The sequence below is a fragment of the Prenolepis imparis genome, unplaced genomic scaffold (assembly GCF_030444845.1).
Source record: "Prenolepis imparis isolate NDT839.2.m4 unplaced genomic scaffold, iyPreImpa1.0 SCAF_6, whole genome shotgun sequence".
Lineage (NCBI taxonomy): Eukaryota > Metazoa > Arthropoda > Insecta > Hymenoptera > Formicidae > Prenolepis > Prenolepis imparis.
In genome coordinates, this window is record NW_028141164.1 from 3,045,599 (window position 1) to 3,059,204 (window position 13,606).

Below are 13,606 nucleotides of genomic sequence, written 5' to 3' on the forward strand. Positions count from 1 at the left end.
TATATATATATATATATATATATATATATATATATACTCTACTCCGCGAGGAAATTTTTGAACACAACCTTAGATAAAGATCCTATCTCTCATTGGTCAGTTTGTAAATTAGTTAACCAATCGGTGGATTAATTGTCAGGTCTGTTCTCAAATGTATTTTGTATGTGAAAGATATAAATAATTAAATGAGAAAATAGGAAATTTTAAATTATCTACGAGAAAATTCAATTTTATTGCAAAATCAAAATTTTATGCTGCACTTTAATCTAAATTAAATTTACAACATTTATATAATTTTATTTTTGATTATAAAAAATAACATTAATGTTAACAATATTATATTAACAAATTATATAGTATTATATTATATATTACGATATTAACAATGTTATATATTATTCTGTGAAAGATTCGTAATATTTATCAAAAATAAAATTATATACTTTTATTTATTTCAATCATTTCGGATAATAGATTTACTTCCATCGTAATCAATACCACTCAGCAACTGCATCCAAGCCTCTAATTCCATTGGAATTATTTCCGTAAATAATGTTATTTATGTAAGAAACTTGTGTAAGCTCTTTGCGAGCTTGAGACATTCGGTATAGAATGGGACAATCCAAAGACAAGCATTCTATGTCGCCTAATCGTCCAATGCAAGAATGACAGATCTACAAAGAGAAAATTCACTATGTATAAATAGAGATTATTATACATAATTAAGATAATCGATTGAAATTTATAAATTAAAAATAAGATTCGATACACAAGCTTGTTCTTAACAAAATATATGTTTCTATTTTTTTTCAATGTCCTTACAGCAGCGATTTGTTGTTGATTCCTTTCCAGTTGCCTTATCTTCTGAAGAAGTACAAGAATAGTTCGGCTTGGTTGCGAAAGACAGTCTGGGCAAACTTCTTTATTAGTTTGTTCCCCGCAAGCAATACATGTAACAGAACTGAAGAACTGACAAATAGTAGATTTTGGATTGTCTTCTCCTAAGCGTACAATATTATTGAAACTTGTACGATGAGATATTTCTTTATACCTGTAAAAACATTATAATTTAATAAATATATATATATATATATATATAAAATATATTTTTTTTTACATTATATATATTATATTTTATTATATTTAAAAATATTATATTTTAATATAAAATATTATAATATTATATTATAATTATAATATTATATTATATTAAAACATTATAATATTTTATAATTATAAAATGTTTCTCTTTCATAAATATGTTATTGAATTGATGCAAAACACGTGACGTTATATAGTTGGAAAGTATATTCTTCTAGTAATAGTTCCTATGAATTTAACATATTTACCACGTGTTGATGTCGATTCCAAATAGATTAAAACAGCGATTGAGGGGCGGTATGATGACTTTTGTTATGTAATACACGGAATTTGGAATTAACGCCGGATCGGTAATAACTTCCAACGGTGTGCGCACGCAGTGGATGAGCGCCTGATTCGGTGCACCAGCAACGATGATGTAGCGAACGCGTTCGCTGGTTCGTGGAACAGCGCGTGGATCCTTCCTGATGAATCTGCGAGTCAATTCTAACGCCGGCACGCAAGCGTTCGCTTTGTATCCGCGCATCCCGCGAAACTCCTTCGCAAACGTCAAATCCTGTATGGACACGCGTCGCTGAAAGATCTTGTCAAACTGCCTGATAACGTACAGCTTCACCAGCGAAATATCCTTAGTATCGAACAAGATCTTCAGGGCTTTCTCGAGTATCTGCAATACGAGAAATTATTTCATTGTAAAATTAATCACGAGAAGAATTTTATTTCAGCGTGTTATTTGCTCGTCATCCTGCTTACTTTGGAAACCGCAGGACATCCGTCCCTGCGAACTGTCTCGATTCCTTTCGCCAGAAACTCAGGCTTCTCCTGATCGCGCGTCTCGTACATGTATCCGCAATATCGTTTCTTCGTCTGAAATAATATGTTTGACAATTTGATACATTATTAATTCTTTTTTGTAACGTGTAATATTATATATATTACACGTATACATATATTACTTGCTTATAAAATAATAATAAACTTACTTGTAAAATAGAGGGATGAAGAACTTTTTCAAATTTAAGTTTCACAGGCGGGGGATTAATTGCGGTTATAGCATCCGCGATCTCTTCGCCGATGGTAAATGCCTCTTCTCGAGATTTTCCAGGTAACAACACAAACATGGAATCTGTGTCTCCGTAAACCACTCGAGCGCCCCATTTTGGAGTAGATTCTACTAGTTTGATCGCTCGTTCCAACGTCTCTCGTCCTTTGCTGACTACACTGTCGCCTATCTATAAAAAGAAAAACCTCGTCAAATAAATGAAAATTTTTTACAGAAAATAGCATCGATATTAAAGCAGAGTATTTAAAGAGAGTATTTCGTCAAATTAAGTTTATGCGCATGTATGATTTTTAATTTTGTTTATATATAGCTTAAATACACATCATACCTCGATACATGGCATTCTGCCACTAAAATTGGCGGATGTATAACCATAAGTGACATTCGCGATTAACTTGAGACCCAACTGCTGCGAATGAAGAACGCGATGCAATGCGCGATTCTCAGCTGGATGTAGCTTCATAGATTCCTTCACCATCAAACGGGTATTTAAAATTTCCGCCAGCATACGCGGTAATATTCCCTGACGTACTTCTTTCTTCACGAACGCTACACCGCAAGGTGAAAAATTTATTTTGTCTTGCAGCTTTAATGCGGTGTTCTTTCTTATCCTTAACGTCGCTGCACCGAACTCGAATGGACCGTATCTAACAAAGAAAAATATCGAATTAATGAATTTAATCCAATGTCTTTCTGATATTATTATCGATATTTATGTTAGACATACAATACTTACTGGCCTATGTGTTCTATTCTTCCTAAACAGGTAGAGAAACAGTAATTATAAGCAATAATCATGCTCGGATACAAGCTTTGGAAATCGAGTACGATCAATGGATCGGTATAAAATTCAGATTCGGGTTCCATAATCAACGGTATACACTCTGGCGCTCGCATTTTGGCTTTTTGATGTATGGATGGTGAGATTGGAATATAATTCATGGGTTTCGCTAATCTTAGCATCATGGACTCGACGCGAAACTGCGAGCCTCGTGAGAAAACCTCGTAAAATTGTATACCAAAGAGACGAGCATGTTCGCATGTGCGACCTACATGATACAAAAGTTTAAAATAAAATAATGAACTTAAATACTTTGGAATAAATAATAATAAATATTATATATTTAAATATATATTTAATAAATATATATATATATAATAAATATTATATATAATAAATATTATATATTTAATAATAAAAACATGAAGAAAATATAGAAAATTCATATTATTAATCTCACCTATAATATCTAAGTGATTCAGAAGTTTAAGAGTGCCTACAACTCTGACGACGTAATGCTGTATAACTCTGCTTCTTATTATCATACTTTCATGCTTCCACCAAGTAGACAATGTTTTGAAGGAAGGGCATGGAATTCTTTCGTGTAAAACATGGTGCATGACGTTCTCAAAGGTATATATTAATAATGCTGTAAGAAATTAAGCAAAATCTCTTTATTTTAAATAAAAGAAATAAAAATTCGTCTTGAAAATATACAACTTACCTGCCTCGTGTCTCATGATTCTCCAAACATCAAGGATATTGCGACCAAGTACTTTAATTTCACTTGCATCGTTTTCAGACACATGAGTATCGGATTTGGAAAATATCTGCATATGCGGAACCTTTGAGATTCTTAATGGAAAGTTATTAAGACTAAGATAAGATGCTCTCTGAAAAACGTAGCCCCACGAAAGTGCTTCCACTTCCCAACCGAGTAAAATATCGGGATTGTACTGCTCTATCAATTTTACAAGATTATTGAAAATATCTTCTTCTGTTGCAACGTACAATATTGGACATATTGCACTCGCAGAATGCATCTTAGCAAGTCTTGCACTTATAGAATTGGAATTTACAATTATAGCACCTAAAACAAAAATTATGAAACTATAAGAATCTTTTGTGTTATATATAAAAAATATCTTCAATTTTTTAATTCATAAAATCTTGAGAAATATAATAAAAGATTTTTATATAATTTTGTTTTGATAATTACCATGTTCTATCTGTTCATTAGTATCCATCGAGACATCATTGTAAATCGCGTAAAATAATGCAGCGATAGAATCATATTCCGGATCAGGAAGCCGATCTTCCCGAGTAACAGTGTGTACTTCGAGAGACAGTAACGTCAGATATTGATGCTGTGGAAAAAACAAGATATAAAAAATAAGTCTTGAGTTCGTTACGCGTAAATGAAATTAAAGTAGCAAACTTACTGAAGTTATCGCTCTAGCGTTTTGAAGATTCTGACTCGAGACGCTGCCAAAACTTCCCTTAGACGAGCCCTCGATTTGGCCGTACGAGACACCAAGCTGCTGTTGCATCTTATTTTGTTTATGTAATAACGAATTTTCTAATACCTTTTTTAAGGAAGGATTTAAACTATCTCTAGACATTTGCAAATTATCAGAATTTTGTGTAAACTCGAATTTCCTGGTGTCATCGGATGTTCCACTTCGCTGAAGGATTGAATCAGATTCCTCCACAGTTGAATTGTTACTTGAGTTATTAGATGTTCCCTGCTGGGACTCATCTCTTTCATTGACAATCTCTTTAATTGACGAATGTTGTGCATTTTGTACATTTAACTCCTTTTCTTTAGCCTTTTCTTTATTCAATAAATATCTTTTAGCTCTTATCCAATTTTTAACATCTTTGGAAGATGGTGGTGGCATGAGTGGTTTAATTGTTAACAGATTGTATCCTGCAAGCGTCCGTTTGATATGATGTGTCTTTATACTTGCTCCAGAGGGATAAAATTCATTGACCTTCATTCTTCGCCAAAGCTTGATGCTCGTAATATCTTCTAAACTAGATTTAAATGGAGGTACGTCGAAACGCAGAGCATTCGTGTTTGAGGATTCCTTTTGCTTCGAGAAATCGACTTTGTTGCCGAAAAATGGCTTTTGCCATCTACACTTTGGAATACCATATAATGTCATACTTTCTAAAATCCTTTCAGTACTAGGAGGTTTATACTTTGTTGTAATCGTAATTAATGCATTTCTTCGTGATCGATGAATATTTCTTTCCAAGGAAGAACATTGACTGTCATTCTCTATCTTTTCGTTGACATGTTGGGTGAAAGTTGTATTACATACCTCGTCTTCATCTTCATCAAGATCAGTTTCAGGAATAACATCATGTAGTGTCATCAATTTTTTTGCCAAATTACGTATGCCTGACGCATAGTTTCTCTCGGGCGACGTATTATTACTTTTCTCTGTCTGTTGACTGTTGGAAATACTATTGTCACTATTTTCATTGTTGAGAGAAATTGCAATTGCATCTGCACATACTTGGTCAACAGAATGCTCAATCAAGTTTTCAGATCGGCTCGCGTGATGATCTGATTCAACAAGAGTATTTTCCATTTCATCGTCGTTTAAAAAAGACAATCTCTTACGAATGTCCTTGCTTTTTTTAACTAATAAATTTTCACTATTTTCCATTCTTTGTTCATGATCTTTTAATTCATGAACTGTTGTTACTTTAGTAATGTTTACAGTACTTGCATAATCAGTATTTTCACTATAAATATATAATAAATATTATTTGCAACTTATATATAAATATTATTTTTAAATTATGTAAAATATAGAAATCTTACACAATATCTGTTTTATTAACTATTAACTTTTCTTGATCTTTCTTATCACTGTCGACATTATTTTCTGAAAAAAAAAAAAAAAAGAAAAATAAATTAAATCTAAAGCATTTAATGCACTACTTCTGCAAATAAATTCTTTATAAATACAATAAACTTATTCAAATTACCTGAATCTATATTTGAAAGATTTGTTAGGCGTTTTTCACAAAGTAAATTCACACGTAACGAACGTGTCTTACGTTTTGGTGTAGTAGATGTAGAAGGAACATCGGATATCGGTACGTATTGTTTTCTTTTCGGAGAATTGCATTGTTGTATAGGACTTCTACTGGTTTTCGGAGATGTGATAATAATATCAAGAGGCGAGTAATTACCCGACAATTGTGGACTTCGGGACACTTTGCTTGGAGAATTATATTTTCTTTTCGGTGTTTTAACAGCCGTATTTCTTCGTTTACTAGGTGATTCGTGATCTTCAGCTTTGGAATCGAGCTTTCTTTTTTTCGGCGTGATCTGTACCGTGTTTTGCAGTGCATTCTTCTTTCCAGATTTATAAACACATGTACATTCCTCTTGTCTGTCGATCGTAACATCAGCTTCGGGTTCAGAATCGCTAGAGTCAGTAGCTGTGGCTCCATCAATATTCGGTATTATAAATTTCGTTGAGAAATTGGGTAGTTTATGATTAATATTAAAAATGTTTTGTTGAATACATGATTCTGACTCTCGCTTATAATTACATTTGTCTTTTTCATAATCTGCTATATAACATTGGTTGATGTGTTCTAAACATCCAAATGTTCCTATCTCATCTATATCATAAACGTCTAAATCTCGATGGTCTGGCTGTAATTGATATCGAGTAACACATAATTCTCTCTTCATTTCCTTATTATGTACAATTCTTCTTTCAATATTTTCTAAATAAAGCGTTTTTCTTACGATAGCACCGTCAGTTTGTGAATGCTTTAAAATCTGCAAATTCTTGCTAGTTTTCACAAATATATAAAAATAATATCTGTTTAAAAAGTTGTATATTTTTTTCTTTAAATATCTGTCGGGATTATTTGCAATATATTTAATAATGTCTACTAGATATAAATTTCTGTGTGAATTACACGTTGCATAATCTTTTTTTATATTAATAGCAGATGCAACATATTTATTATCTTCAGGAAGGCACTGAACTGTAGTATATTTTGTTGTATCGTCTTTAGATATCATATTTATATTACTTAAATCATTTACAGTTTGTCCTTCATGGTCTAACATATTTCCACATAGATCATCAATTCCATCAAGTTGGGGAAAATTTGTGAGTGTAACATCTCTGGAACTTTCTCCAATAATATTTAAATCATTTGATTCAGTATTCTCCTTATTATTTATAACTTCCATATTGCCATGCTGATTAAATCCCTTTTGCATTGATTCCCAAGAATTTAAATCATCTAAGTCTAAACTTGTAATATTTAAATCTTCAACTTCCTCTTCTTCTGGATCATCATTTTTAACTGGTTGGCTAGATACAGAGTACTGAGATCCCAGAACGCTATCATCATCTACATTACTTTTGATCTCATTTTCTTCCGCCAAATCAGCCAACATTTCTACTAATTGTATGTCATCTGCATCCACTACATGCACAAAGCAGTAAATTACATATTTTATATAATTACTTTAATAAAAATATTTTATTCAGTTTTAAAACAGAATAATAAACATGATACTTACAAATACTCATATCTGTTATATTACTTTGACTTCGATTTGCTTCTAAAGATGCTGATGAGACTATTTGCAGAAATTTATAATTATCAGATATTGTTTTCTCACTATTCTCCTCGCATGCAATAGATTCATTGTGATTTATAATACAAGATGCGTTTAGCACATTTTCATTATCCGCTACTTCAATAGGATATGAAGATACAGTTGTATTTGAAATAATTGTTTCATTAGTCTAGAATAAATAAATTAAAATTAATATACATATACAAAACATATGTTAAATAAATAACACAATGGAACAATAAAATACCTGTGATATAGTATTCAGTCTTTTCAATAATTGACTCTTTTGATAAATATCACTGCTCGTTGGAGAAAGGATAATTTTACTAGGAGTTTTAGGATATAATAATTGCGATTTTGCATTTTCTAAACCAGCTGCAGCCCTCCTCGCTTTCTCTTCATCCCAGATTGCGGCAAGACCAGGATTCAGTTCCAGTTTTTCAGTAATGTTTTGTCTATTTAGAATATTTGAGGCATGTGCATCCACTTCCAATTCGCACATACTTTGTCTCGTTATAGATGTTGGCAGGTACATTTGTGAGTTTATCAAATCCATTGAAGATTTGTTTTGACTGTCTTCTTCTATTTTGCATCCTTGCAAAGAGCATCTATATTTTATGTTGTTCAAATTTATCAAATTCATACCATAGAGATTGTAATCTATCATAAATTGTAGAATATAGGGAATATGTGCTTCATATGCTTGAAAAGTTTGATTGAGAATAGCACCATTCTGAAAAAATAATATCTTTGTTATTTGATATATTCTTTCTGAAAAAAAAAGGAATATAAAATTATATTTTGTATAGAAAAGCACTATTACCTGTAGCAAATCTGCTGTTCTTTTAATTATGGCTGGATTATAAAAATATATCTTAAAAAATAAATGTTCTTTTTTGTGATAACCATAGAAAGGTCTGTAAAGCAATATGTCATACATAATTAATAAATGTGTAGAAAAATATAAATATAATTATCATAAAAAAAGAGATATTGATACAAATGATAAGATTATCAATTTCTAATCAGAAGCATTCTTACATTCCTGATACTCGTTGGATTTTGTATACATGTTGATTGCTGGATGACGTAGAACCGAAAGATGTATTCAAGGCAGAATCAATTGATGCAGCCAGTTGATAAGCATAACTATCTGTATTCTCCTGAATAGTGCATGGTACATACAAATATGGAAAGACACCATGAATGTGCAAACATGTCTTTTTACCTAAAAATCCTTAAACTTTAGTAAAGTGTTTTAATAATGTAAAATGTTTTATTTATCACCAAGTAGATCAATTTGATTTTATATTTTGTTCTTACCGGTGACAGTTGATCCGAATATCCTAATTATTGGCACTTTTCTTATTTCTGAACCACGAAATTCAGAGAATGTTGTATCAAGTTCCAGTATCGGAGATGCTTGATAACTATCAATATTAACCAAAGTTATGGAAAACATGTCGCCTGATTTCTGCATTAAAACTGATGCGTCTAACATCTATGAATAAATAGTGACAGTCAAATATAATAAATTTTTATACAAGATACAAAAGAACATATATCAAGACACAAATAAGGTATAAACAAAAACAGAAGTACAAAGACTGAAGAATAGATATGGTCCTTTTTACTTACACTCATCTTTTCCTACCTGATCAAAATAAATTAGATTTTAGATATGTAGAATTAGATATGGAACACTCTTTGTCCAAAATGAAAAAGAGAATGTAAACAATCAAGCGTGCACATGCACTCGACATTTTGAATGAATCATGAGATCGTAAGCAAAATCGACCAATCACAGTCATGTTCAAACGTAGTAAGAATGAACTGCTAAGTGGGGGGGGTTCTTTGTAGTTGAACAAGAACAGAATATAAAATGAAATAAATATATATATTTAGAAGTTTTAGAGAGAGAAAGAAAAATAATTAAAAGAAATTTTATTACAAATAACTTCTAGTTTATATATAAAGAAAATGCACTTTAGTGGACGTTTATATAAATCTGTGTTTTTAATAGAAACACAAAAATTTCTTTGTCTTGATTGATCAATTAAAATATTAAATATAATATAAGCACATGATGGCAATTTCACTACATATAATTTAAATGATTTAAAGTATTTATAAAATTAAATGTGTAATTTGTTATTAAAATAGTATGGAATAAAAATAATTGAATAGAAAGATTTTATTATATTTTCAATTTTCTCTTCAATCATATTCTTAATATTTCATTTGTTGTAAAAGCTTCTTTAGACATAACTTTTGATTGATTGCTAAGCAACTTTCAGAATTCTAAAATTTTTTTCTATTAACGCGTTCATACACTTGTCATACAACAAATGAAATATTATTTCTTAAGAATCATTTCCATGATGTTTAAGTTGTTTATATTTGTATAAATGTAATATATATGATTAATTAGAAAAAGAGATACTGATAACATTTTTTTACATTACGAAGGATAATGAACAGTACAGCAATGAATAATGTCAATGTTCAGCCTGGCAACCTTCTAAGCTTAAAGCTCGGGCCAGGTTTCGTGCAACGCCTATTCGGAATATGGAAACTTTGTCTTGAAATTTCGGATCGTCACCGTGAGCTTCCGCACAGCGTAGCAATTCGTAACAGTCATTGGACGAAAAAATCACATCTTCCGCTTCTAATAGTGGTATAGCATCCGTGAGTAGAATAGACCAAAAACTGAGGAAAAAAAGAAAATTACAATCCATGTAATTGTAAATATTCTTAAAATGAATAATACAACTTACTATTTTGGTGTCAAATTCGAAACTAGAAGGGATACTAATAAACTTGCTGCTTCTCGAAATTCGCCCATTCCATACATATGATGAAATTCACAATACTTCCCTAAATGCAGTAAAAAAAATTAATCATATTAGTTATTATAATTATACATTTTTAGTTATATATATTATAATATTAAATATATATATATATATATAATTATATAATAAAAAAGTAAAAAACTTATGTGGAAATTATGTAAAAATTATCATTTCTATGAATCCATTTTCAGTTTGCTATTTATAGTTCTTTACCTAAAAATGTGAGTCTATCACTGGCCAACATGCAAGAACCTAAATTTTCCAGCAAATCGCGGCACTCTAATTCTCCATGTTCTGCATAATGTTTTAAAAACTGATCCGCGATGTATGTAGTGAAATTGCCATCATGTGCTTTAAGCGCCCACATTAGAGCATTTCCCAATCTTCCTTGTCTTATGCTCTTCATCCCTTGAATCTTGCATATACTGGCAACTGAAACATTTCTGAGTTATTATAAATATTATTTAAAGCCAAGGGAAAGATTGAAACTGAATTTTACCAACGTGCGGCATGTTATTGTCCCGCGCGACATCGATAATCTTATTGATTCTTGTTTCCGTGCCTGTCGGTAGCGATTGCAACAGAATCTCTAATCTGCCCAAACCTTGCTTAGGGCAGTGTATCAAGTAACTCGCGCCACATTGCCACAACGAGTGATGACTCATTAACGTAGTGCCATACTCTAATATAAGAGATTCATGAAGCTGTGCAGTCACACTGTAATAAATTCCGAATAAATATTTCAGTTCGTCATCACAATGATTTATCACTCGCATTTATACTCACTTAGTCTTGTCTTTGCTTAAAATATTTAATTTTCCACATTTGTACAACAAATCCATCAGGTGAGCCGCAAACCAACCGTTATCACTCATATATTGTATCTCTTTGATAACTTGATACAAATCATTTTCTATTAAAGCAAGAATTACACGGTCCAAGTGTCTATTAGCTTGCCATCTCTCGGCAACACTGTTTGCATAACGCGAAAGTTCCAATTGTTTGCAACAAGGAGCCGAATAAAATAATTTTGCTGCCAATAATTCATACCATGCTTCCGTATACATGGAATGTTCCCACAACACCGATTCATCTCCTGCTATTAACTGTAGTAACAAAATTTTATGCATTAAAATAAAAAAAAAAAAGAAACGTTAATATATTTTACTGACCTTCATGAGCATCTCCAGATTACTATCTATAACAAAGTAGTTAGTTTCTAGATTTGAGCAAAGATCCATTTGCCAGTGTTTCCATCGTATAATAAACTCATTTACAGAATATCCACCATATACATTGTATACTGGCATTGTTCTGATAATATTGTCTGCAGTAATGAACGCCGAATGATCTGCTTTGCTGTGCAATGCTAAAAGACGGTAGACTAGATTTAATTTTCCATGGAATGCGCAGCCCATCACGACTTCCCAATAATTCGAATTTTCTAAATCAGCACCAACACTTTTTTTCGACAAAATTTTTTGTGCTATTAGCTCCCTTGAAGGAAAATGAAAACTGATCCAGTCTAATAATTGTGGTAGCAGAACATCACCTATACAAATGATGCAACCAATTAAAAAAGATGCAATATATTTAAGGCAAATATTATTTTCTAAACAAGAATTTATATGTATAATTACATTTATAAAATATTTTACATACATATATTTGTATCTCAATTTACCTGGTGCAGCATCAACATAGAGAATTTCTGTCAAGTGCCAGATACATTCCACTTGATAAAATATAGTGAGAAAATTTTCCAACATTGTTTTTTCTTCTGATAATGGCTCTTTTGGTAATATCTCTTGTAGATTTTCAACACAGGCTCTCAATATAGATCTATATTGTTTACTGTGTTTAATAAGTTCTGGCCTAATGTCACCAGAAGAAAAGGATTTAAGATTTTGTACCGACAGAAAAACACCATTGCTTTCATTAACTAATTTACGTAAAAGAGGTGAAAATAATATCACCTCCGGCCGAAGAAAATGCACTTTGGCTTCGCAAGGTGCAAACTGACTTTTAGTATCTGAAACAAAAATGTATAAACATGAGAAAACAGTAATATATATAGTATATAATCACATTTATATAGTAAGAAATATATAAAATTTCTCTAACCTTGTGAAAACTTATCTACATGTTTGTATGCATGAATTCCAAATCTATTGCTACTGATCCAGGTTGTTGCGATACCTGCTTTCCTACAAACATCATCTGCTATAACCTGCAAATTACAGAGACAAAAAATTACTTAATAAGATGAATTAAATTCTTTAAATTTTTTAAATTTCTTTCTTATCATTAATTGTTCAATAGAAATTCGAAATTTCAATATAAAAGTAATATATAACAACACAATTGTTTAAATACAGATTTGTGCAGAGAGGTTATATTAAATAAATTTACAATATTCATTAAATATTTTGATTAAAATAATTTAAAGTTTAGTGTTTTAGATTTTGTTTTAAATAATTAACTTGAAGTTAATAATTATTAAGGTTCGTATTCAAAAGTTACAATAAATATTACGATATGTAATTTTCATAAACTTAGTTTTTCATATATATACATATATATAAATAGTTTTGCACATGTATATTTCACTAACAACTATTTGAGCGTTGTCACTTTCGTCCATGGTTATTTGAATTATTATTGACGATATTTAACTTTGTTTTTATGCTAAATTTGTGTAAATAAAAATTGGCGGTTTACACCGGCTATAACCATTAAATATGATTGACAGAGAGATGAGAAGAGTAGATATATTTATAAAAGAATAGTTCTTCTCGATATTTGTCCAGAAAGCTGATTGGCTATTGAATAGAGACTTTTTGATACTATTGCAAAAGTTTATCAAAATAAATTGATCTAAAAAAAATACTGGATCTTTATCACTGAATATAAAAAGGCAATAATTTTTATATTACTCAAAAACATACTCTATATATATACATGCACACACATCGTTTTCGTCTTATTTTGCGATTTATTCAAAAAACAATATAAAAAAAATTATAAAAATCTATTTTTACATTATTTTTTTATTTAACTGATAGAATTGATAATCTGTAAAACTTGTTCATCAATTTGTTGTTATCTACATATAAAATATATATATACAAACTACATTTTTTATCGAAATAAAGACAAAATGTTAAAGCATGTGG

General features: G+C 30.7%; 2 protein-coding genes across 4 annotated transcripts; both read right to left on the reverse strand.

Moving 5' to 3' along the window:
* Positions 1 to 359: 359 nt before the first annotated feature.
* Positions 360 to 9,363, reverse strand: Dnapol-zeta (DNA polymerase zeta catalytic subunit). 3 transcript variants are annotated; one of them, XM_083040321.1, is made up of 19 exons: positions 9,214 to 9,363; positions 8,899 to 9,076; positions 8,617 to 8,803; positions 8,399 to 8,492; positions 7,823 to 8,308; positions 7,516 to 7,744; positions 6,156 to 7,418; positions 5,782 to 5,845; positions 4,388 to 5,702; positions 4,165 to 4,312; positions 3,670 to 4,035; positions 3,406 to 3,594; positions 2,901 to 3,213; positions 2,493 to 2,811; positions 2,085 to 2,333; positions 1,855 to 1,968; positions 1,350 to 1,768; positions 823 to 1,051; positions 360 to 674 (listed from the first exon to the last, which is right to left on the reverse strand). In XM_083040321.1, the coding sequence occupies exons 1-19, from the start codon at positions 9,217 to 9,219 to the stop codon at positions 492 to 494; spliced, it is 6,351 nt and encodes a 2,116-aa protein (XP_082896447.1). In that variant the 5' UTR covers positions 9,220 to 9,363; the 3' UTR covers positions 360 to 491. The 3 variants fall into 3 exon arrangements, with proteins under 3 accessions (XP_082896447.1, XP_082896445.1, XP_082896446.1); XM_083040319.1 differs by having other exon boundaries at positions 5,949 to 7,418; XM_083040320.1 differs by having other exon boundaries at positions 5,949 to 7,418; positions 9,230 to 9,347.
* A 354-nt stretch (positions 9,364 to 9,717) lies between these two features.
* Positions 9,718 to 13,525, reverse strand: Nup75 (nuclear pore complex protein Nup75). The gene is made up of 9 exons (XM_083040581.1): positions 13,045 to 13,525; positions 12,555 to 12,660; positions 12,115 to 12,462; positions 11,603 to 11,982; positions 11,217 to 11,536; positions 10,930 to 11,147; positions 10,644 to 10,862; positions 10,353 to 10,452; positions 9,718 to 10,284 (listed from the first exon to the last, which is right to left on the reverse strand). The coding sequence occupies exons 1-9, from the start codon at positions 13,072 to 13,074 to the stop codon at positions 10,074 to 10,076; spliced, it is 1,932 nt and encodes a 643-aa protein (XP_082896707.1). The 5' UTR covers positions 13,075 to 13,525; the 3' UTR covers positions 9,718 to 10,073.
* Positions 13,526 to 13,606: the final 81 nt, after the last annotated feature.